Source organism: Balaenoptera physalus (genome assembly GCF_965194825.1).
Source record: "Balaenoptera physalus genome assembly, chromosome: 4".
Taxonomy (NCBI): Eukaryota; Metazoa; Chordata; class Mammalia; order Artiodactyla; family Balaenopteridae; genus Balaenoptera; species Balaenoptera physalus.
In genome coordinates this window covers 75,164,798-75,191,715 of record NC_138891.1, presented here as the reverse complement: position 1 = coordinate 75,191,715, position 26,918 = coordinate 75,164,798, and the positions used below count along the sequence as shown (strand labels likewise).

Genomic DNA, 26,918 nt, shown 5'->3' with positions numbered 1-26,918 from the left:
AGCAATCACTTTAAATTCACTTCTGAGATATCATTTCTGACTAATGGGTCCTCTGTCAATGGCAGGCAGAGCTGAGGCTTTTTTTAGAAATAGCCTCTTCAACAAAAAACTTAAAGGTCAAATCAGAGATTCAGACTGGACACATGGGACCGTTTCCTTCACCTTTCAGATCTCATTAGGCAAACTTTTCTAAAGCAGAACTTCCAAGTCTTCTAATTAACTGAACTACAGTACCTTAGTTACTCTATTTTATTTCCTTTTTAAAAAAATTTTTAATTTTATAATGGGTGTAGTTGATTAACAATGTAGTGTTAGTTTCAGGTGTACAGCAAAGTGATTCAGTTATACATGTATCTATTGTTTTTCAAATTCTTTTTCCATTTAGGTCATTACAGAGTATTCAGCAGAGTTCCCTGTGATGTACAGTAGGTCTTTATTGGTTATCTATTTTAAATACATCAGTGTGTACATGTCAATCCCAAACTCCCAATCTATCTCTCCCCCTCCCCCTTACCCCCTGGTAACCATAAGTTCGTTCTCTAAGTCTGTGAGTCTGTTTCTGTTTTGTAAATAAGTTTAGTTGTATCATTTTTTAAAGATTCCGCATATAAGTGACATATGATATTTGTCTTCTTCGGTTAGTTTCTTTCTTTAAAGAACCTTGTTTTTGATGTAAATTAAAGACGAAGACTTTGGAAATAATTAAAAAGAAAATACAAACAATTTATAAAAAGTAGATCAAAATAGGGACTTCCCCAGTGGTCCAGTGGTTAAGACTCCACGCTCCCAATGCAGGGGGCCCGAGTTCGAACCCTGGTCAGGGAACTAGATCCCACATGCCACAACTAAGACCTGGCGCAGCCAAATAAATAAAAAAATAAATATGTATTTTAAAATAGATCAGAATAAATATTCTAAATGTCTCTTACCATTACTACAAGACATTGCTGGATATTAATTAATTGCTATCAATTAACACATTGGTTATAAAGAAATGGAAGAATTCTTCAGTTTTTTCTAACTTACAGAAAACAAATGGGGGCTTAAAAATTGAAAAACTTAAGAGAATTCACTCCTCTAATTCAAAATGGAGACTTCTTTTTAAAAGGTTGATTCCTGAAACCGTGCCCCAAACAAGTGTTACCTGGTACTCCTGAGGTAAAGGTTTCGGAAACTTCTGCAAATTACACACTGCAACTGCTCTCTGGTCCTGTCTGCAAGTTAACTGCAATGGATTACTTCTGAGCGTGTTACAGTAAGGGCTCAGCATCTGTCTCCTGTACACAAAGATAAAACACCATGGTATCAAACTCTGAAGAAGATATTATAAGTCTATTCTAGAGTTTGTGTTTTCCATTACAATTTCAATATGTTTTAATACCTTAAAACTAATTGCTAAATCAGTTGTAAGTTATAAACTTACTTTTCAAAGCATAAAGGAAATGCTTAATGTAGGTGTGAGGATTAATGCTAGATATATGACTCTTTCACTGTTATTAAGTAAGGTCCTATTTATCTCTTTCTCCACTTTTGCCATAAAATGGAGTTCCAAGGTCCCTAACCAGTCTGCCTTCTTCTCTCTACCTTTCAGAGTCTTCTTACAGTTGTTTTATTTATAATGTCTAGGGGTTTTAGTTGTGCTTAGAAGGAGGAATAGGAAAGAGTACATCTACATCTTCCCAGAAATGGAAGTGGGACTTGTATTTTTATATTATTTTTTAAAAAAGGTTTCCCGGTGGAGTTCCCTGGTGGCCTAGTGGTTAGGATTCTGGGTTTTCACTGCCATGGCCCGGGTTCAATCCCCAGTCGGGGAACTGAGATCCTGCAAGCTGCACATGGCACCGTGAAAAAAAAAAAAATTCCCCAGGTGATTGTGATGCACTCAGACTAAGGAACTATGTTGGGGAATAATATGATGTTGTATCCCACAGGCTTGAAAGCCTGGTCGATGCCCAGCCTCCAGACTGAATAAAGAGTGCAGAGACAGTGACAGAGACATCAATGGTTTATTCTTACACATCTGAAACAAAAGCGTCCTGGAGTGACACCCCACTGTGTATGGTAGACTGCAGGCGGGACATGGCAGCAATCTTCCCTACTCAGGGGAGAAAGGGGCTACCATTTATGGGGAACTGACGTCAGGTGGGCTCATCAGTTACCAGGGAAGCCAGCAGCTGGGGTGGGGGCAAGCAGGTAGGCAGTTACTGATTAAGCCCTATAATTCAGAGGACTGGATAGTCATGTGAATAAAGCAGGGACTGGTCGAGCAGATGAACAGAGAACAAGAGAACAGCCATCTTGAATGGCCTGACCATACAACTTTTATTTGGCATTTTATGATTAATAGAACTTTCAAATAGTACATAATCTCATTATTTCTAAAAGGAACCCTCCAAAGTAGAACTAGTATCTTTATTTTACTGATAAGTAAAAAGTTTGAGACAATTAGCTTGCCCAAGATCATAAAGCTGATGAGGGACAGAGCTGAGACTTCAATCTCTCTCTCCAAGGCCAGGGCCTTGCTCATCACAGAAGTACCTAGTGATGGGTACTTGTGTTAAAGATGTTAGTCTTCTCTTTTGTCATCTGGGCTAGGCCCCAAAGCAGTTTAAATCACTCATAGTTTCTACTAAGGAGTCTGACGTCTGAGTTATAAGCCTGCTGTGAGAAAAGCTGCTCATAAGCAGTAGCAGGAAGCACTGCAGTTACTTTGGGGACAGCTAGTTAACTCCAGTACTACAACCTGATCTGCCAGTGTAGTTGTTCCCAAATTTTGCTGCACATTAGAATCATCTAGAGAGATTTTTAAAGTCTCCATGCCCACCTTGCACCCCATACCAATTGAATCAGAATGTCTGAAGGCAGGAATCAGGCATTAGTATGACTCATAAAAGGACAAACTGATAATTTGAAATTCATCAAAATTAAAAAAACTTTTGTTCCACAAAAACACTGTTAAGAGAACTAAAAGTCATATTGGCATAAGACACGAAGAGACATCTCACCAAAGAGGATATCTAGATAGCAAATAAGTATATGAAAAGATGTTCAACATCATTAGCCATTAGGGAAATGCAAATTAAAACCACAATGATATATCACACTACTTTTCAGAATAGCTAAAATAAAAAACGGTGACGGGGGCAGAGTCAAGATGGCATACTAGGAGGATGCAGAATTTGCATCTCCTCACAACTAGGGCACCTACCAGGCTGGCTCCCGTGGGGGACCATGGACACCTAAGGGGACGGGAGGAAAACCCAGTGACTGGGTAGGATGTGGGGCGTGGGGGGAGTGAAGGGGGAGGAGTAGTGGAGGCGGGATGGGACTGGCGTTCCTGAGGGGCGGCTGGGGGAGGGGAAGGGATCCCACGTCCCAAGGGGGAAACTGGGGAACCACTGGGAGGGAGGAGGATCAAAAGGGAGCGTGGTCAGGTTTCCCCTGCACACCTGGACCCCCAGGAACCTGTTGAGAACCCGGGCCTGATCCTCTGCCCACCTAGGCCCCCTCCAGCCACGTGGGTCCTGAGGGAGTGGGAGGGAGGGAAGGGGGAGCAAAAGTAAAGGCCAGACCTACGGGACCTGCACCCCTGAGGGGTGGCTGGGGGAGGGGAAGGAGTTACTACACCCAGCGGGACCCACCCACAGTTGGGGGTCCAGCCCGACGGTGGACAGCCTGGGGGAGACAGTGGGGGAGGGGCGTGAAGGAACAGAAGGGAATGGGGCCAGTGCTTTCCCTGTCCACGTAGGCACCAGGAAGCCTGCTGGGCTCCCAGGCCTAATCCTCTGCCCTCGGAGCCTCCCTCCTGCCACACAGAGCCCAAGCCCTGCCCCTACACCCCCACCCAGGGCCCTGCCTCTACACTTCGAGACCCCCTGCCACGAGCTGGGCCTAAACCCCACCCACACACCCTCACTGAGGGCCCTACGTCCAAACTCCAGAACCCCACACACCAGAGGCCCTCCTTTCGACATGCTGCCTCTCCCCTTCTGCGCAGGACCTAAGCAGAGGCCCTGCGCCACGCTCAAATTTCACCCCCCACTGGCCTAGGTCCTGCCCCACACTAAACCCCCGCCTCTGCCTAAGTTCCACCCCCACCCCAGCCTAAACTGTACCCCCATAGCCAAGGCTTCTTTTTTCTTTTTTCCTCTCAGACTGGGGTTCTGTTTTACCTTGTTGATTCACTGTTGTTGATTCTTTTATATTTTTCCTAAAAAGCTTTTACTTTTCTAATTTTATTTTATTCTTTATACTTTGTTAGTGATCTCTCCTTTTGGCTTGTTGCCCCCCTCCCTTTTTTTCTTTTTTTTTTGCTGTGGTTTTATTTTACCTTGTTGCAGTTGTTTCAATTATAGTTTTATTTTTCCTGATATATTTTTATCTTTCTAATTTTATTTTGTTTTTTATTGTTTGATATTGTACTGATCCTTTTTTAATTTCTTTCTTCCTTTTTTTTTTTTTTACTGTGCCATGAAGCTTGCAGGATCTTGGTTCCCAGGCTGGAGGTCGGGCCCGAGCTCCTGTGGTGGGAGCTCTGAGTCCAAACTGCTGGACTAACAGAGACCCTCAGACCCCAGGGAATATCAATTGGACTGAGGCCTCCAGAAGGTCCTCATCTCAGCACCAAGACCCAGCTCTATCTAACTGCCTGCAAACTCCAGTGCTGAACGTCTCAGGCCAAACAACCAGTAAGACAGGAATACAGCACCACCCATCAAAAAAAAAAAAAAAAAAAGAAAAAAGAAACAACAAAAAAATATGTTACAGACAAAGAAGCAAGGTGAAAACCTACAAGACCAAATAAACGAAGAAGAAATAGGAAACCTACAGTAAAGATAATCCAAAATCTCGGAAATGGAACGGAGAAAATACAAGAAACATTTACCAAGGATCTAGAAGAACTAAAGAGCAAATAAACAGTGATAAACAACACAATTAAGAAAACTAAAAACACTCTAGAAGGAATCAATAACAGAAAAACTGAGGCAGAAGAACGGATAAGTGAGCTGGAAGATAAAATGGTGGAAATAACTGCCGGGGAGCAGAATAAAGAAAAAGGAATGAAAAGCATTGAGGACAGTTTCAGAAACCTCTGGGACAACATTAAACACACCAACATTTGAATTATAGGGGTCTCAGAAGAAGAAGAGAAAAAGAAATGGTCTGAAAAAATATTTGAAGAGATTATAGTCAAAACTTCCCTAATATGGGAAAGGAAATAGTCAATCAAGTCAATCAAGTCCAGGAAGCACAGAGATTCCCATACAGGATAAATCCAAGGAGATACATGCCAAGACACATATTAATCAATCAAAAATTAAATACAAAGAAAAAATATTAAAAGCAGCAAGGAAAAAGCAACAAATAACATACAAGGGAATCCCCATAAGGTTAACAGCTGCTTTTTCAGCAGAAACTCTGCAAACCAGAAGGGAGTGGCAGGACATATTTAAAGTGATGAAAGGGAAAAACCTACAACCAAGATTACTCTACACAGCAAGGATCTCATTCAGATTTGATGGAGAAATTAAAACCTTTACAGATAAGCAAAAGTTAAGAGAATTCAGCACCACCAAACCAGCTTTACAACAAATGCTAAAGGAACTTCTCTAGGCAGGAAACACAAGAGAAGGAAAAGGCCTACAATAACAAACCCAAAACAGTTAACAAAATGGTAATAGGAACATACATATTGATAATTACCTTAAATGTAAATGGATTAAATGTTCCAATGAAAAGACATAGACTGGCTGAATGGATACAAAAACAAGACCTGTACATACACTGTCTACAAGAGACCCACTTCAGACCTAGGGACACATACAGACTGAAAGTGAGGGGATGGAAAAAGATATTCATGCAAATGGAAATCAAAAGAAAGCTGGAGTAGCAATTCTCATATCAGACAAAATAGACTTTAAAATAAAGACTATTATAAGAGACAAAGAAGGATACTATATAATGATCAAGGGATCAATCCAAGAAGAAGATATAACAATTGTAAATATTTATGCACCCAACATAGGAGCACCTCAATACATAAGGCAAATACTAACAGCCATAAAAGGGGAAATCAACAGTAACACAATCATAGTAGGGGACTTTAACACCCCACTTTCACCAATGGACAGATAATCCAAAATGAAAATAAATGAGGAAACACAAGCTTTAAATGACACATTAAACAAGATGGACTTAATTGATATTTATAGGACATTCCATCCAAAAACAACAGAATACACTTTCTTCTCAAGTGCTCAGGGCACATTCTCCAGGATAGATCATAACTTGGGTCACAAATCAAGCCTTGGTAAATTTAAGAAAACTGAAATCATATCAAGTTATCTTTTCTGACCACAACGCTATGAGACTAGATATCAATTACAGGAAAAAATCTGTAAAAAATATAAACACATAGAGGCTAAACAATACACTACTAAATAACCAAGAGATCACTGAAGAAATCAAAGAGGAAATCAAAAAATACCTAGAAACAAATGACAATGAAAACACAGTGACCCAAAACCTATGGGATGCAGCAAAAGCAGTTCTAAGAGGGAAGTTTATAGCAATACAATCTTACCTCAAGAAACAAGAAAAATCTCAAATAAACAACCTAATCGTACACCTAAAGCAACTGGAGAAAGAAGAACAAAAAAACCCCAAAGGTAGCAGAAGGAAAGAAATCATAAAGATCAGATCAGAAATATATGAAAAAGAAATGAAGGAAACAATAGCAAAGATCAATAAAACTAAAAGCTGGTTCTTTGAGAAGATAAACAAAATTGATAAACCATTAGCCAGACTCACCAAGAAAAAAAGGTAGAAGACTCAAATCAACAGAATTAGAAATGAAAAAGGAGAAGCGGGCTTCCCTGGTGGTGCAGTGGTTGAGAATCTGCCTGCCAATGCAGGGGACACAGGTTCGAGCCCTGGCCTGGGAGGATCCCACATGCCACAGAGTAGCTGGGCCCGTGAGCCACAGTTGCTGAGCCTGTGCGTCTGGAGCCTGTGCTCCGCAACAAGAGAGGCCGCGATAGTGAGAGGCCCGTGCACCGCGATGAAGAGTGGCCCCCGCTTGCCGCAACTGGAGAAAGCCCTCGCACAGAAATGAAGACCCAACACAGCCATAAATAAATAAATAAATAAATAAATAAATAAATAAATAAATAAATAAATAAATAAAAATTAAAAAAAAAAAAAAAAGAAGGAGAAGCAACAACTGACACTGCACAAATACAAAGGATCATGAGAGATTACTACAAGCAACTATATGCCAATAAAATGGACAACCGGGAAGAAATGGACAAATTCTTAGAAAAGCACAACCTTCCGAGACTGAACCAGGAAGAAATAGAAAATTTAAGGAGGCCAATCACAGGCACTGAAATTGAGACTGTGATTAAAAATCTTCCAACAAACAAAAGTCCAGGACCAGATGGCTTCACAGGCGAATTCTATCAAACATTCAGAAAAGAGCTAACACCTATCCTTCTCAAACTCTTCCAAAACATAGCAGAGGGAGGAACACTACCAAACTCATTCTATGAGGCCACCATCACCCTGATACCAAAACCAGACAAAGATGTCACAAAAAAGAAAACTACAGGCCAATATCACTGATGAGCATAGATGTAAAAATCCTCAACAAACTACTAGCAAACAGAATCCAACAGCACATTAATAGGATCATACACCATGATCAAGTGGGGTTTATCCCAGCAATGCAAGGACTCTTCAAGATATGCAAATCAATAAATGTGATATAGCATATTAACAAATTGAAGGATAAAAACCATATGATCATGTCAATAGATGCAGAAAAAGCTTTTGGCAAAATTCAACACCCATTTATGATAAAAACTCTCCAGAAAGTAGGCATAGAGGGAACCTACTTCAACACAATAAAGGCCATATATGACAAACCCACAGCCAACATCGTTGTCAACAGTGAAAAACTGAAACCATTTCCTCTAAGATCAGGAAAAAGACAAAGTTGCCCACTCTCACTATTATTCAACATAGTTTTGTAAGTTTTAGCCATGGCAATCAGAGAAGAAAAAGAAATAAAAGGAATCCAAATCAGAAAAGAAGAAGTAAAACTGTCACTGTTTGCAGATGACAGGATACTATACATAGAGAATCCTAAAGATGCCACCAGAAAACTACTAGAGCTAATCAATGAATTTGGTAGAGTAGAAGGATACAAAATTAATGCACAGAAATCTCTTGCATACCTATACACTAATGATGAAAAATCTGAAAGAGAAATTAAGGAAACACTCCCATTTACCATTCCAACAAAAAGAATAAAATACCTAGGAATAAACCTACCTAAGGAGAAAAAAGACCTGTATGCAGAAAACTATAAGACACTGATGAAAGAAATTAAAGATGATACAAACAGATGGAGAGATATACTATGTTTTTGGATTGGAAGAATCAACATTGTGAAAATGACTCTATTACCCAAAGCAATCTACAGATTCAATGCAATCCCTATCAAACTACCAATGGCATTTTTCACAGAACTAGAATAAAAAATTGCACAACTTGTATGGAAACACAAAAGACCCTGAATAGCCAAACAATCTTGAGAAAGAAAAACAGAGCTGGAGGAATCAGGCTCCCTGACTTCAGACTATACTACAAAGCTATAGTAATCAAGACAGTATGGTACTGGCACAAAAACAGAAATATAGATCAGTGGAACAAGATAGAAAGCACAGAGATAAACCCACGCACATATGGTCACCTTATCTTTGATAAAGGAGGTAAGAACATACAATGGAGAAAAGACAGTCTCTTCAATAAGTGGTGCTGGAAAAACTGGACAGCTGCATGTAAAAGAATGAAATTAGAACACTCCCTAACACCATACACAAAAATAAACTCAAAATGGATTAAAGACCTAAATGTAAGGCCAGACACTATCAAACTCTTAGAGGAAAATATAGGCAGAACACTTTATGACATAAATCACAGCAAGATCCTTTTTGACCCACCTCCTAAAGAAATGGAAATAAAAACAAAACAAAACAAAAAAAATGGGATCTAATGAAACTTAAAAGCTTTTGCACAGCAAAGGAAACCATAAACAAGATGAAAAGACAACTCTCAGAATGGGAGAAAATATTTGCAAACGAAGCAACTGACAAAGGATTAATCTCCAAAATATACAAGCAGCTCATGCAGCTCAATATCCAAAAATAAACAACCCAATCCAAAAATGGGCAGAAGACCTAAATAGACATTTCTCCAAAGAAGATATACAGATTGCCAACAAACAAGTGAAAAGATGCTCAACAGCACTAATTATTAGAGAAATGCAAATCTAAACTACAATGAGGTATCACCTCACACTGGTCAGAATGGCCATCATCAAAAAATCTACAAACAATAAATGCTGGAGAGGGTGTGGAGAAAAGGGAACCCTCTTGCACTGTTGGTGGGAATGTAAATTGATACAGCCACTATGGAGAACAATATGGAGGTTCCTTAAAAAACTAAAAATAGAACTACCAAATGACCTAGAATTCCCACTACTGGGCATATACCCTGAGAAAACCATAATTCAAAAAGAGTCATGTACCACAATGTTAATTGCAGCACTATTTACAATAGCTAGGACATGGAAGTAACCTAAGTGCCCATCAACAGGTGAATGGATAAAGAAGATGTGGCACATATATACAATGGAATATTACTCAAGCCATAAAAAGAAACGATATTGAGTTATTTGTAGTGAGGTGGATGGATGGACCTAGAGTCCGTCATACAGAGTGAGTCAGAAAGAGAAAAACTAATACCGTATGCTAACACATATATATGGAATCTGAAAAAAAAATGGTCATGAAGAACCTAGGGGCAGGACAGGAATAAAGACACAGACGTAGAGAATGGACTTGAGGACACGGGGAGGGGGAAGGGTAAGCTGGGACGAAGTGAGAGAGTAACACTGACATATATACACTACCAAATGTAAAACAGATAGCTAGTGGGAAGCAGCTGCATGGCACAGGGAGATCAGCTTGGTGCTTTGCGACCACCTAGAGGGGTGGGATAAGGAGGGTGGGAGGGAGACGCAAGAGAAATGGCATATGCGGATGGATATATGTATGCATATACCTGATTCACTTTGTTATACAGCAGAAACTAACACAACACTGTAAAGCAATTATACTCCAATAAAGATGTTAAAAAAAAAAAGGTGACAATACCAAATGCTGGTGAGGATGTGGAGAAACTGTTATTGCTCATACATTGCTGGTTGGAATATAAAATGGTATAGCCATTCTGGAAAAGAGTTTGGCAGTTTCTTACAACACTAAACTTGCAACTACCATATTACACAGTGATTGCACTCCTAGGCACTTATTCTAGAAAAATGAAGATTTATGTTCACATGAAATCCTGTACACAAAAGTTTATATCAGCTTTATTCATAATAGCCCAAAACTAGAAACAACCCAGATGTCAACATGTGAATGGTTAAACAAACTGTGGTACATCCATTTCATGGAATATTATTCAGCCATAAAAATGAGCAAAGTTTTGATATACACAACAACTGGGTGAATCCTCAGAAAATTATGCTGAGTGAAAAAAGCCAATCCCAAAAGGGTAGATACCATTATGAGTCCATTTATATAACATCCTTGAAATGACAAAATTACAGAAATGGAGAACAGATTAGTAGTTTTCAGGGGTGGGAGGGAAGTGGGTATAGTTACAAAAGGGCAATAGGAGGGATCCCTGTGGTGATCCAGATACTTTGTATCTGACTGTATCAATGTCAATATCCTGGGTGTGATACGTACTACAGTTTTGCAAGATGTTACCAATCAAGGAAACTGGATAAAGTACACATGAGGGCTCTATTTCTTCTACAACTGTATGTGAATCTACAATTACCTCAAAAAGTTTAAAAATATATACATTTGTAAATATATGAGCGCATGTGTGTGTGCGTGTTTCCCCCAAAATTGGAGACTGTATGTTTTAAAAAGCTTTCTAGGTAATTATGAGATGCATCCAAATTAGAGAACCACTATTCAAATGTTGCTTTATGTTTTTGATACTGAATCAATAGTGGCATCTATGTTTATGAGTGCATTCTCTGAAGAAAACAAATAAGAATGCTAGAGTATGGAAAATTTTGCAATATATATATTTATGAATTACAAGGTAAACAGAAATGTTTTATGGCTCTGGCGCTCACACTGTACATCCTTTTGGTATATGCTTTAAAACAATACTGTGGCTAGTTATTATGATATTATCATAAAGAACTGTAGACGGTTTTCTACACATTTTGAAATTGAACTGTTTAGACGACATTTTGAAAATCGGGACACTTTAGGCTCTGGATAGAGAACAAAATCAGGAATAAACGGTGTCATCAAAGACATTAGGAGGCAAGGCATCCTTACTTTTGTCTCTGCTGATCAATCCAGAATTTACAGCTCCTCCTGACAAAGTCACAGCCCATTCCTCGGCCCCAGTCTAACTTCTCAGCCATGCTGTAATTAGCTTTATACCAGCTGTGGAAATAATTCAAACAAAGCACTTTATATTACTGTCATTTAAAAAACAACTCCAGCATACCAATTACAAATCTCAACCATGAGCAAACTAGAACCTCAAAAAGGACTTTGGTGACCATCCCACAGATGAGCATTTACAAACAAAGTCCATCCTGCACAGGATTGCTGCACAGGATCACTGCAGCAGGGACTGTGAAATTTTAGTCTTGAGGAAAACATGAGTACTCGAGGGTGCTTTTACATTTGAAAAAAACCAAACCAAACCAAACCGTGTTCCCATTGTAATTTTCAAAGATGATATAAGTCACAGAGGAGAAAATGATTAAGGTGTGAGACAAGGGGAATAAAAGGCAAAGAAACAAAGAGAATGAGAGAAAAAGAGAAGGGAGTAAACTGAAGAAGAAAAGTAGAATTACTAGTTGTCTAGCCTTTACCTAATCTGATCCAGTTGGCCCTAGTTTCTTGCTTCCCTGGCCTTGAATTTGTGATATTCTATCAATATGGCTCCTGCTTGTGACTAAACATTACACCATTATAATAAGACAAATGAATACTATGCCCAAAACATTAAAAATGTTCCAATTTCAGAGAAAAACCACAGTGATTTATCGATAATTTCCCGGCAAAATTAATCAAAGGCAACGAACCTACTTTTGTTAGTTTTTCTTCTTTATTCTTTATTTTTTTTTAAATTTATTTATTTAATTTTTTTTTGGCTGTGTTGGGTCTTCGTTTCTGTGCGAGGGCTTTCTCTAGTTGTGGCAAGCAGGGGCCACTCTTCATCGCAGTGTGCAGGCCTCTCACTATCGCGGCCTCTCTTGTTGCGGAGCACAGGATCCAGACGCACAGGCTCAGTAGTTGTGGCTCACGGGCCTAGTTGCTCCGCGGCATGTGGGATCTTCCCAGACCAGGGCTTGAACCTGTGTCCCCTGCATTGGCAGGCAGATTCTCAACCACTGCGCCACCAGGGAAGCCCGAGTTGTCTTTTTATTTCGAGTTGTTAAGAGTTCTTTATATATTCTGGGTACTAGATCCTTATCAGATAGATAATTTGCAAATATTTTCTCCTTTTGCGCGTTCTTTCCACTTTCTTGACAGTGTCCTTTGAAGTACAAGTATTTAATTTTGATGAAGTCCAATTTATCTATTTTTTCTTTGGTTGCCTTGTGCTTTTGGTGTCATATCTAAGAAATCACTGCCTCATCTAGTATCATGAAGGTTTACACCAATATTTCCTTCTAAGAATTGTATAGTTTTAGCCTTATATTTAGGTCTTCAATCCATTTTGAGTTAATTTTTGTATATCATGTGTGGTAGGGGTTCATTCTTTTGTGTATGGATATCCAGTTGTCCCAACACCATTTGTTGAAAAAACTATTCTTTCTCCATTGAATGGTTTTGGCACCCTCATCAACATCTTTACTCTCAACCATTATATATGTATGTGTGTACTTTGGTCGTGATGTATTTCTCACTGTGTGAGACACCATGCCTAAAAAACTTCTAAACGACATTTTGCAGAATGTGTGAAGGGCTTTGGGCAGTAGAAAGGACCACTTGAGATGCAGGGAGACATTAAAAAAAAGGCTACTATAGTAATCCAAGGAAAAGATAATGGTGGCCTTGATAAATGTGACCCAAAAAGTAGACAGACTCCTGGGATACTGAAGAGCTAAAAATTAATCAAGATTTATGATTGATTAGATGTGAGAGGTAGGGAGAGGGAGTTGTCAAGGATGATTCCCAGGTTTCTGGATGGAGACATGATAATGTCTTTTACTGGGAGAAGGAATTTAGCTAATCTACACTAAAGTCTTATGGATTTATGAAAATTAATTTCCACATCTACAATTTAAAAATACTGCCAGATACTTAGAAACATCTGGCTCATTTTTCTCTTGCATCAGAAAAAGGAAGAAATGCTTTGAAATTCACCAGTGCCATGTTTCACTAGTGACCCACAACACTCCACAGTGCTTCTATATCCTACTGGTATCTTAAAGAAACTAGCATTATTTACAGAAGGGCTAAATAGGTTGTTAAACAGAGCAGCAGGACCACTTTTGTTGGCCATTGCTTGTTCAGGGATAAATGGGAAAGAGCTATAATGGCACTAAAAGGAATCCAGCATTTTTTTTTCTTTTCAAAAATATGAATTTCCCTACTTGGTCCACTGAAAATGACGAGAAGCAATGACAACCCAGTAGAAATGAACACAGTCCCTAGATTGTGGTTTCTAAAAGCTATTCTCCATCAAAAGGAACATTCCAGTGCTCCTTGGAAAACTGGCTGATGCCAGATCTAGGATGATATAGGGTATGTGCAGATCAGCCTGGTACATCCTGCTATACCAAAAAGCAAGGAAGCTATCAAAAACTGAGACTTGTCAAAAAAAACCCCAGGAGCCCACAGCGAAAAAGACTCCCATTGGAGTCATTTAAAAACAGTATTCTATTGCTTTACAAGAAAGTTCTATTGCCTTAAAAACCAGGAATCTCTACATAAACCAATTTCACTTACAATTAAAAAAAATTGTTTATGTAAGCTTTTCCTTCATATCCGCATGGGCTCTACTTATTAAAAAATAAATCTCATAATGCCAGGGATTTATTCTATTCATTACTATACACCTCAGGGCCTCAAACATTTACTGAATGAATGAGTGGAGCTGGTACAGGTAATGGATAGCTAACTGCACAAAATTTTAGAAATAGCTATATTTTACTTCATGTAAAATGTCAGTATTTTCTTAAGCTAATATTCATTTCATCTTAATAGTAATCTTAATATTCATTTCATTTTAATAAACAATTCATATAAAATGCTCACAGCTGTCTTACCCAGTGTCCTCCATTAACGCCAGAGTGATTCGAGAGAGGACTCGGTTCTGGGTGTGAGAACCAGTCATTGCTTCATTCTGGAAATCACCAACAGATTTTAATTAGAAGACTGGACTCCTTGCAAGTCCCAATAATTTCCGTGAGTGCTTTGATGTATATTTAAAATGTTGCAAGTGTGAGAGGCTGACAAAATATTGACTTAAAATAGTGGAATACATAAGCCTTCTTTAAGATGACAAGACTGAAGCTTAAAGCAAAATCTACTTTCTGCCTCAAATGTCTACATTGTATACAATTTCCCTGTAATGATAGATAACTAGCATTTAGAACTCTGTGATGAAAATGAAGATAAATATATGGAAACAGAAATACTGTAAAAAACACTACACTATTCAGGCAAAGTAAAGTGGGTGGTTGAGACAGATGCCCAGATAATGGAGTGGGGAATGGAATACTTGCCTGAATTACAAAGAAAATGCTTTTATAACCAACTTTCTATACTTTGCGATCACAGAAATACATATTAATATGCAAAACAAGTATCACAGAATCACAGGATCAAAGGAGTTGCCTGAGGGACCCAAAATATCAAGGTCTACTAACTACCCAATGTCTTAATTTGTATAATAAAATTCCTACCAGAAGGTCACCTAATGGTAAGGGCTTCACTGTCTCTTAAGGAAGCATATTCTATCTTTGGGAAGCTCTGATTATTCTTTTTTTTTTTTTTTTTTTTTTTTTGGGTGCCTGCACGGCTTGCAGGATCTAAGTTCCCAGACCAGGGATCAAACCCATGCCCTCAGCAGCGAAAGCATGGAGTCCTAACCACTGGACTCCAGGGAATTCCCGTATTCTGCTAATCTTTATGTTGAACACTGGATGGCCATCTCAAGTACTTTAATATCATCTTTTTAAAAAATAGTTCAAGGACACAAAGTTGATTTCAGAGGAAAGGCAGCAGTTAATGAAACTAATAAAATGACTACTCTCAAGTCTTCTATTGAAAACTAAGTAAATTTTCATTTCTGGCCAATCTACAGCTTTCTAAAGGGAATCACTTGAGAAAACTGTTTAAGGAAAATAAAGAAACTTATTCCCATGTGAGAAATAAGTGTACATGTTTTCATAAGTTTCTATCACTGCTACTTTGTGGTTACCTAGATAAGAACAGTCAGCACAAGCATTAATTTCACTCTTTTCATAATTTTGCTAACTTGGATCATGGTGTATGTAACCTGCAAGTATTTAATTATTTAAACAGACATCTAAAAAAAAAAATACACACACACACACACACACACACATATACCCTTTGACCCAGAAATTCCATTTCCAGGGATTTATCCTTCCTTTTTCTATATAAACAAATCTGATCTTGCATTAACTTTCTAGTTCTGCTCCCCTGGAAACCTAATAAGGGTGGAAATGTCAACTGTGTTACTAGGCAACAGGACTTAAGGAAAAAACACCACCTGTTATGCCTCTGGACTTGGGATTACTATAAATGAACATGAATACCTGTTGGTAAACCACAGTTTCGGACTTCTCTGTGTGCAGTGACTCTTATGGGTATGTCCCTTACAGGCATCTGGAAGTTATGTCTATGAACTGTTAGAAAAAGATGTTGGTTCTTATTTGGGACATGGTACTTCTAAGCCAGGCTGGTTCTTGCACCCCTCTATTATGGTCTTGTGCTTACGGTATTTGAGCTGGAGGAAGAGGGAGAGAGGCATGGATGACAGCCCTTAGACTACTGTGTAGAGCACTAGAGAAATGCCTGACTCTGCCATGCTGGCATGCTGTTCTTTCTTTCTTGTATCCTTCTAATGTTTATTTGAATGTGACCTGTTTAGGTCTTATAGGTTTGACTGACTGTTTAGTTGAATCTAAGAACACCTACTGGAATGCCACTCCTGTAAGGCACTGAAGATATAAATAAATTGCTCATTACAACATTTTTAAGACAAAAAATTTAAAACATAATTATTCATTAAAAAGGATTGTTTTTACATTCATATAATACTATGTAGCTGTTTAAAAATAAGTAGATCCATGTATACAGTCTATTCTACCAATGCATGTATTTTTGTAATGTAAATGAGCTCATGTGAGACTAGTAAATAAGGGAATGACATCAGTATAAGATGGAATCATGTTGGTTCATAATGATTTCTCTCTGGATTTTAATGTTTTGTGCAATGGAACAATAGCAGCTAAATTAATCACTTTGCTGTACACTTGAAACTAATACAACATTGTTAATCAATTATGTTCCAATATAAAATAAAAATTAAAAAACAAACAAAAACCCAAAATACACTAAGACAGCCGAACACAGCAACAGAGGAATGCTGTGCTGTGTATGATGCTCATTCACTCCATGTTCTTCCAACTGGCTCCATATGGCCAGAGGCTTTGTCTTAGAAGTGTTTGTTGCATTGTTCTCTTACCTTTGTACATTTTACTCTTGTCCCCATTATTCAGATTTATAGTCTCTCATCTATCTACCATTGCTTTTTGCTATTGTTTAAGGTAAAGAAATACTAGAGTAAATACAGGAGTTTATTTATTGGAAATATGATGTCTTTTCAGACTGAGCTAGTACTTTTATTATGACTTATTGCTTTTGTTAATAACCTGGTATTTGTGTTTCCTACAAGCCTTGTTATTTTTAGCGTTCGATTTTGAAGAAAGAGGTTCCTTAGGAAAGCATACATTGTATGATAGCAGAAGCACTTATACTGCCTTGGAAAGATGTCTAAGATATATTATTAAATGAAAAAAGTTGCATAAATGTATGAACCTATTTAAAAAAAACTGTGTGTCAGTGTGTCTGTCTATCTGTCTATCTAACATTTCTGGAAGGATATTTAAAAAACTTAAATAGTGATTACATCTGGAAAGTGGATCTGGAAAGCAAAAGGGGAAAGAGACTTCTTAAATTTTTTTACTTTATAATCTATTACATGTTTGAATAAGTTGAGTACGAATTCTTTCATTAAAGAAAAAATATGTCTAGTAAAATTCTAAAATAAACTGACCTCTAATAATCGCTTTTCCCAATGGTTGAGCTCAGTGCCCATACCACCTTGATTTTCAAGTTCCATTCCCTCCAGAATTGGACAGTTAAAGTGTTTTCGTGCCTCATCCTAAGAATCAGAAAAAAAAAAGTAAATAAACCCTACAAAAGTACAACATAATGGCAAACTCCTTACCACACTGGATATAATAAAGTAGTCATTAAAGAATTACTTTGGTGAGAAGAAAGAATGTCTTTTAAAAATACAGTTTTTAATATAATTAAATATTTTGATGCTGTCACACTTTTCTTTGCTATTGAACTACTATTTCTCTTAATATTTTTTCCTCTATTTGAAGATTTTGGCTTTAAGTCATATATTTCAAAAAAGTGATAGACCGGTATGATTGCCATTTGCAACTGTTGTGTCAACAATGATTTTAATGCAGGTATAAACTGCTCTTATTATGGATATAGTTTTTGTAAGAAAAATAAGTTGTTCATTAGAAAACAATTTTGTTCATTTGGTTTCGTCTGTCCTTCAGTTAGAGATTTCCAGGGATGGGAAGTATCCCAAGAGCAGTGCAAAAGTTCAGAGGTCAGAAGGAGCTGTGTGTAGTCAAGGAAGGGGGAGAAGGGAGAATAGGTTTCTGTCATTAAATAAGAGGGTGTGATGATTAATTTTATGTGTCAACTTGGCTGGGCCACAGATAGCTGATCAAACATTATTCTGAATGTTTCTGTGAAGGTGTTTTTGGATGAGATTAACATTTAAATTAGTGGACTTTAAGTAAAGCCGATCACTCTCTAACATAAATGGGCCAGTCAGTTGAAGGCCTTCATAGAACAAAGGCTGACTTTACCCCTGAGCAGGAAGGAATTTTGCCAGCCGACTGCTTCTGGACTCAAACTACAACTCTTCCCTGAGTCTTCAGGTTGCCAGTCTACCTCATCAGATTTTGGACCAGCCAATTACTTAAAATAAATCTCTTTATCTCTTTCTCTCTCAACACATCCTGTTGGTTCTGTTTTTCTGGAGAACCCTGACTAAAACAGACTCCAAATGAAATGACCAGCAATTATGCATATAGTACCAGGGATCCTAAGAGGTATCACAACAGAGCACTGGTATCACAACTTAAAGCAGTGGGTAGAATGCAGCCATAAGAGTCATTGCCAAATTTCTGTTTCCTCAGATTGTGCTTGGCCTGTAGCTTTACTGTACTGCCTTTATATTATGTTTCCTGCTACAGGCTTTGAAATTTAATCATTAGTTCTTAAACAATAATGATTAGTAAAGAAGGGACCATAATGAACGAAAAGAGCAGATGGCTCATGAGACATGAAGTTCAGTGATACTCACAACAACACGAGGTGTTACTAGAAGATACACGGTGTGAGGAACTCTCTTATTATCTCGAATATCCCATAATCTCTCCACTTTTCGAACTACTTTATCACTCCATTGATATAATCCAAGACTGCATTTAAAGAATAAAAAGACAGTCCTTTTTGCAAATTCACCACCACTTTAAGTGTAAAAGTGTTTATGAATATCAATATGAAATTAAAATATTTGAGCTTACTATACACCAAGTGCAAGCAAAGACTTGATAGCATTTTCTAATTTAATCTTTTCAATAACTTTATGAGATTATCATCACTATTTTGCAGATAAAGAGACAGAAGCTTAGAGAGATGAAGTAACTTGCTCAAATTCAAATAGCTAATAAATATTTGGCTAAGATGACAATGAATTACTTCCTCTTAACAAATTTACTGGATAAAACAAAAGCATGTCGAGAGACATATCTTAGTACTGTACATAACAAAACTTAACAAAAGGTGACATCTTAATTTAGTGGGAAAGCATAATTTACTTAATAACTGTGCTGTAAAATTGGTTATCCTACTAGGAAAAACTAAAGTTAAATCCCTATTTTACCCCATATACAGAAATAAATTCCAGACAAATGTCAGTAAAAATGGCAGAGTAAGGACCTCTGAACTTCATGAAAGCAATGGGGAAAGTATCAAAATTGGCCAAATGAACCTTTTCAGAACTCTGGAAATTAACCAAAGGCTTGTAGTAATCCAGGAAGCACTTCTTTAAGAAAAATGGATGAATCTCAGAAAGAACAGCAAGCTTTGTGGCGTTTTCCCATGCCCTCTCTCCAGCTTTGTGGCAGCTTTGAAAACCAACAGCCCACAATCATGGTGAAAACCAGCAATCTGGCAGCCAGAGGGAGCAGAAGGGGGTTGACTGGCAGAATGCATTAAAAAAAAAAAAACATGATCCAACTATGTCTACAAGAGACACAGTTCAGAGTCAAGGATACAAGTAGGTTGAACGTAAAAGGATTAAAAGCATGTACCATGAAAATAGGACTCAAAAAAGAGCTGGAACAGTTATACTAACATCAGACAAAATAGACTTTAAGACAAAAATTGTTACTAGAGACATTTTATAATGAAGAAATGGTCAATCCACCAAGAAGACATAACAATTATAAACATGTATGTGCCTTACAAAAGAACCCCCAAATACATGAAGCAAAAATAAATTCTAAATGGATTAAAGCTATGAACATAAAAAATTCAAATAATAATTTACCAGAAGAAATTTAGAAGAATATTTGTATAATCTTTGTAGGGCAGAAGAAACTTTCTTAAGCAATAAAAAAGATTAATAATATAAAATTCTAAAACTTTTCTGTATGGGAAAAAATATGACAAATAAAAAGATAACTAAATGGGAGAAAACAATCTCATTTTGGGGAATCTATCTTGCACAAATAAAAGCACTACTACAAAAGTGTTATATTTATTATAGAAAATTATAATGGACATCAATTTTTTTTCCCCCTATAACCTGTATCATTTTTTTCTGGCTTTTTCCTAGATTACTTCTACCACTGACCCTATGAATCTCTCATTCTCACCAATAAAACAGAATATAAAGAGGCTATTTTTTCCCACCATTATTTTATGAAGATTTTACACATTTATTCAAAGAATTATATGGTGAACACCCGTATACCCAGTAACCATTACTTAGATTCTACAATTAACACTTTTATTTGTTGTATTATATACCTATTCATCTACCCATGCCTTAGAAAGATTATTCTTAATTCCTTTTCTTTTTCCGTGGCAAGGCAATGTTTAAACACAGTGAACAAAGCCAACAAGAAAATAATCAGTTTTTACCTCATTAATAACTCCAATATCCTCTTCATCATTCACATTTCAAGATTAATGGTTTCTCCAAATAAATAGGTTAGGGCCAAATCTGACTCTTTCTATGTCTAACACCTGAATTTCTTATTACTCTATTATCTCTATTTATACTGTAAGATTTCCTGCTTTTGAGGAATATCCCGAATGTAAGAAAGCACTGCAAATTATCAGCTTAACAATGGTTCTTGTGTGTAGGAATCTCTCTCCTCCTTACCTACATCACTACGTAGATGTTGCCTATCTCACTATTTATGTGTTTCCCATAAAGACCACAATTCTTAGGAAAGACCAGACTTCTCCCATACCACCAAATGAACACAATCTAGGAAGTAAAACATGTATTTCTACATTAGAATTGTTTCTTCACATATACTCTAAAAAAATACTATGATGAATAAAGTACTATCTGTTTTAATATTTATTCACTTCTAGCTACCTAAATGGAGATCTTCGTGTGAGAATTAATTTTGTCTTCTACATCCATATACCACTACTCTGATAAAGATATAGAAGAGTGTCAGCACCCCGAGAAGGTTTCCTTATGCCCCTTCTTAATCTGTTCAACTTGTATGGCATTTAATAGCCTGTGGCTTCAAGTAAAACTACTAATCTGTCTTTTATCGTTGACTGTTTTTAAACTCCATACAACTGAACTATGACTTTTTTTTTTTTTTTGGCTGCGTTGGGTCTTTGTTGCTGCGCACGGGCTTTCTCCAGTTGCGGCGAGTGGGGGCTACTCTTCATTGCAGTGCGCGGGCTTCTCATTGCGGTGGCTTCTCTTGTTGTGGAGCACGGGCTCTAGGTGCACAGGCTTCAGTAGTTGTGGCACACGGGCTCAGTAGTTGTGGCTCACGGGCTTTAGAGCACAGGCTCAGTAGTTGTGGCACACTGGCTTAGTTGCTCTGCAGCATGAGGGATATTCCCAGACCAGGGATCGAACCCGTCTCCCCTGCATTAGTAGGTGGATTCTTTTTTTTTTTTTAATTTTGTTTATTTATTTATTTATTTATGGCTGTGTTGGGTCTTCATTTCTGTGCGAGGGCTTTCTCTAGTTGTGGCAAGCAGGGGCCACTCTTCATCGCGGTGCGCGGGCCTCTCACTATCGCGGCCTCTCTTGTTGCGGAGCACAGGCTCCAGACGCGCAGGCTTATTAGTTGTGGCTCACGGGCCTAGTTGCTCCGCGGCATGTGGGATCTTCCCAGACCAGGGCTCAAACCCGTGTCCCCTGCATTGGCAGGCAGATTCTCAACCACTGCACCACCAGGGAAGCCCGGCAGGTGGATTCTTAACCACCACGCCACCAGGGAAGTCCCTGGACTACGACTTCTTTTATTGAACCTTGGAACTGTGATATTCATACACTTTATTGCATGCAGCAGTAATGTGTTCTTTTTAGTGCCTTGTAGTTTTTGGTTATAGGAATATATCACGATTTATTAATCCATTCTTCTATTGATGGACCTTTAGGTGGTTTCCATTTTTTGTTTATTAATAACAAAACTGCCATGAACATTCATTTACATGTCTTTTTGTGGACATGTGCTCTTAATTTAGAGATTTATTTTTTATATAAATGCATGCAAATGGTTATAGTTCTGTGACTGATATTCTATATAAAGTTCTTGATAATTTTTTTTTTAGTAATTCTTGGTATTATTTCTTTTAGGCCCTGAACCTCTAAGTCACTGTTAATATGATGTGCTAAATAAAATACCAGTTAACATGTAAATATTGCCATGTACAGGCAATAATTATTAAAAAACCAAACTATAACCAACCCATATTTTCCCATGGCCTGACTCTTCTATAAAGTAATACAAGCTACAGAGTGGTGCAAAAGAGCTCTGCTTGGCAAAGAGTCCTGGCTCTTTGGATAAGTCACTTAAGTTTTCTCCATCTCAATTGTTTCATCTGTAAAATGAAAAGGTGAAGCTAAATGAACTCTTTTTTTTTTATTGGAGTATAATTGTTTTATAATGTTGTGTTAGTTTCTGCTGTATAACGAAGTGAATCAGCTATGTGTATACATATATCCCATCCCTCTTGGACCTCCCTCCCACCCTGCACCCCCATCCCATCCATCTAGGTCATCACAGAGCACTGAGCTGAGCTCCCTGTGCTATACAGCAGGTTCCCACTAGCTAGCTATTTTACACATGGTAGTGTATACATGTCAATCCTAATCCAATTCATCCCACCCTTATACCCTATCTTGTTTTAATAAGATAGGACATACAATCTTCTTAGGCTAGCCATAAAGCCACTATTATTTATGGAACTTAACATGCTATGATTCTCAGATTCTAGTCTTAGCACTCTCCTAAAAGAGAAGAACAAGAACAACAACAAAAAAATACCTATAGTTAAAAGGTGGGAGACCATCTGCAAATCTTGAAGTTAGAGGATTTCCATCTTTATCATGGTAGAATGCAAATAGCCCAGCAGAGAAACCCTGTAAGAAAAAGTTCAAAATGTCTTACAGTGAAAAATATCAAATCTGATTATAGATATCACAACATGCCACTATCAAAAGAGAACACTGATACAACCACATAAAAGCGTCAGGCCAATACTTCTACAGGAACTTGTCATATACTGGAATTGGACTGAAATTGTTTCATATTATGAATTTTAAATTTCAATTACTTGAGATAATTCTAAGTGAGGAAACCAAAATAGTAACAGAGACATTCTTTGGTTGGTATAGACAATGCATTTATTTGTTTAAAGACGTGTTTATCATAGTTGGTCCTCTTCACATGAACTTACTAACAAACTCTACAATTGCAACCAGGGAATGTTACTATTAACAATTAACAATACAGTTTAGAGCATGGGGGTGTGCTCATAAGATCACTCGTAAAAATTCAAAGTCTTTGATACCAAAGTCCATATTTTATATCTATATCTAAAATAAAAAAGACTATAAATGTGTGCTTATGTGGGGGGGTGTATACTTCGGAAAAAAGACTGGAAACATATATCGAAATGTTAGCTGTGGTTCTTTTGGTGGTAGAGTAATGTGTAAAATCATCTGTATTTCTAAAAGTTTTTTACAATGTGAATTTGTGTGTTTTTGGTTTTTTTAAAAAATAAATTTATTTATTTATTTATTTTTTGGCTGTGTTGGGTCTTCGTTTCTGTGCGTGGGCTTCCTCTAGTTGCGGCGAGTGGGGGCCACTCTTCATCACGGTGCGCGGGCCTCTCACTATCACGGCCTCTCTTGTTGAGGAGCACAGGCTCCAGACGCGCAGGCTCAGCAATTGTGGCTCACGGGCCCAGTTGCTCCGCGGCATGTGGGATCTTCCCAGACCAGGGCTCGAACCCGTGTCCCCTGCATTGGCAGGCGGATTCTCAACCACTGCACCACCAGGGAAGCCCCAATTTGTGTGTTTATAATCACATTTTTAGACAGTATTTTTAAGAAGTCTTCTGTTTTAATAAGATAGTAGCTACTTCACATAAAGGCATTCAAATTCCCATTCTCTATCCCCTCTCCCAAATAAGATGAGAAAATGGGCAAAAAAAAAAATTACTGACATTTGATATCTCCTATTTCATTAGTGAGATTTCTTTTCTTACTTTCTTTCCTAACCTAATAACTAAAACAAAGTGCTTTTGTAACTACTAATTTAAGTATGCTTTATACATTGAGACTATGCTATAGTTTATATCCAAATAACTAACAATCACAAATGATCACTTAATTAATCAATTTCTTTGGCAAATGTCTTTGCTTACATAACCGTGGCCTGTGTCATTCAAGGCTTGCCAAAATGATTAATGGAATCCAGAGTATTCTTTTATTCCTACATTTCTTCTTTTTTAATCTCTGAAGATGCAAAGAGCATTTAATGGAGTCAGGTAAGAAAATCTAAACAGTTTTTAATATACAATTCACTGAGGTTATATAAAGCTTAAAATAGTATGCTGTGCCTCATCTTTCATAATATTCTAAATACACATTTTTTTCCACAATATCAATTTGAAAATTTTTCTAAGCACTCACATTTCAGAAGGCTTATCTAGTATTGAAAGAATCAGGAATGACTGTATTGATAGCTAGAGCATATATAACTTTATAGGGAATAAGTGTATTTGTTAAACATTTAATTCTTACCATCCTCCAGGATGGTTTTTGAGACAAACTAATATTTTAAATTTCCTAGGTTTTTACAATTTTTTAAATAATTCAAATACACAAAAAAGTTTAAAAATCTAATAGAAACTTATGTATACTCTTTAAGAGGATTTAAGATATTAGTTTTGCCACATTTTCTTCAGACTTTTTTTTTAAAGAAATAAAACACTGCAGAATAAATATCGTTGAAGGCCCATTACCTTCACCCTTTCTCTTCCCACTTTTCCCAGAGGTAATCACTACCTTAAAGTCAATGTACATAGTAACTCTCACACATGCTTTTATATTCAATGGTGTCTGACTTTAATTTGAGACTCCCTGATTGCTAAAGTAAATGTGAATATGTTCTCATATACTTCTTGGCCAACTGGACCTTTTCTTTTGTGACCTGCCTGTTCATAACCTAATTTACCTCATGTCTGGGACCTCTGCATTCATGTTCACTTATATACTAGACTTAAAACCTGCTGTTTTTTTCTGGTTCTTTCAACATCAAGTATCTATTGTTTTTGGAGCTTAAAGCTTAAAATGTTACTTAGAATGATGCTTGTCTTTCATCACAAAAGCAGGTTTGACTTACTTTTTTAATAAAAGGAAAAGAGATGATTCATTTTAGAATCTCCTTACTTGAAGAACAGAAGTGCTATCTGGATACACTAGAGTTTCACTGAATTATCCAAGGTATTTGCTGATTTAAAGACTGAGGTCATACATAATAGCTCACGAAATAAGACTAATAAATGATAGCCACTAATTTTATTATACCTTACTATGTAGAGCATGGTGCTAAGCCATTTATGTTTCATCTTATTTAATCTTCAAGAAAAAAATCCACTGTAGTATGTACTACTATCTTCATTTTATAGATGAAACAGAGGCTTACAAAGGCTAAATAATTTGTAATAGATCCCAAAGATTTTTAGCAGTAAAGCTAAGGAGACTCACACCTAGATCTGTGTGATCCATTCTCTCCCTCTCTCTTTTTTTTAATAATTCTATAGTGGGTGCTACCATTTTTTTTTTTAATTTTTGTTTTTTATAAGTTTATTTATTTATTTTTGGCTGCGTTGGGTCTTCGTTGCTGCATGGGGGCTTTCTCTAGTTGCGGTGAGCGGGGGCTACTCTTTGTTGTGGTGCGCAGGCTTCTCATTGTGGTGGCTTATCTTGTTGCGGAGCACCTGCTCTAGGCACGTGGGCTTCAGTAGTTGTGGCATGTGGGCTCAGTAGTTGTGGCTCGCGGGCTCTAGGGCACAGGCTCAGTAGTTGTGGTGCACAGGCTTAGTTGCTCCGTGGCATGTGGGATCTTCCCAGACCAGGGATTGAACCTGTGTCCCCTGCACTGGCAGGCAGATTCTTAACCACTGCACCATCAGGGAAGTCCCATTCTCTCTCTTAATCACTGCATTTTACTCCCATCTATTTTCTAAACACATGAATGACATCAGGAGAACATTTCCTAGGTTTTAGGCAACTTTATTTAATTCCCCAGACACACTGTAAAAGTTTACTACTTTGGACCAATTGGGGAAAAGCAAAGTTCTGAATCAGTTAGTATATATAAAATTCAGAAAGTCTCAATAGACCAAGAAGACTTTTAGAAATGAGATCTCTGTAAGAGATAAGATCTATAATTAGAATATCAGCTATCATTTTAGATGAAAGTGAATTTTTTTAATTACTAAGATTTTTCTTAAGAAGCTTAATCATTTTTTCAGAACTCCTATTTGCCCAATAGATTTACTTGTTTAATTATTTTAGGTAGTATAACTCAACCGAGCCGCTATCCTAATCATTAAAAATTGTCTACTGGCAGAGGCCTAATCAACTAGGTTTTACTGAACACGATCTAAGATGCCACATAATCTTAAATTTTAACATATACATCAAAATGAGAGTATAATCAGAAAATCAAGGCATGAAGGAGAGAACAATAGTTAACAGCAAAATTTACCAGGGCATGAATAATCTCATGTTTCACTGTGGACAGCATCCCAACAAACTCCTGAGGCTGGGTAGAGATCATATTTGGACACAGGTTAGCATATCCTGCAATTGGCCTGTTAAAACAGACATTAAACGTTTAATTATATCCCAGGACAATATGTATTATACTTATTAACCTATATTTTTCT

General features: G+C 37.4%; 1 protein-coding gene across 6 annotated transcripts in view; it reads right to left on the bottom strand.

The window, feature by feature from the left end:
* The window catches only part of LMLN (leishmanolysin like peptidase), a 135,052-nt gene that overhangs the window by 76,563 nt on the left and 31,571 nt on the right, over nucleotides 1-26,918 (bottom strand). For 5 of the 6 annotated variants that reach the window (XM_082458600.1, XM_082458599.1, XM_082458603.1 and 2 more), the window contains exons 7-13: nucleotides 26,738-26,843; nucleotides 23,003-23,097; nucleotides 18,769-18,886; nucleotides 17,428-17,535; nucleotides 14,387-14,463; nucleotides 11,433-11,543; nucleotides 1,145-1,277 (exon numbers count right to left, since the gene is read on the bottom strand). In XM_082458600.1, coding sequence (XP_082314726.1) covers nucleotides 1,145-1,277; nucleotides 11,433-11,543; nucleotides 14,387-14,463; nucleotides 17,428-17,535; nucleotides 18,769-18,886; nucleotides 23,003-23,097; nucleotides 26,738-26,843 — 748 coding nt within the window. The remainder of the gene's footprint in view (nucleotides 1-1,144; nucleotides 1,278-11,432; nucleotides 11,544-14,386; nucleotides 14,464-17,427; nucleotides 17,536-18,768; nucleotides 18,887-23,002; nucleotides 23,098-26,737; nucleotides 26,844-26,918) is intronic. The other variant, XM_082458604.1, reaches the window with a different exon arrangement.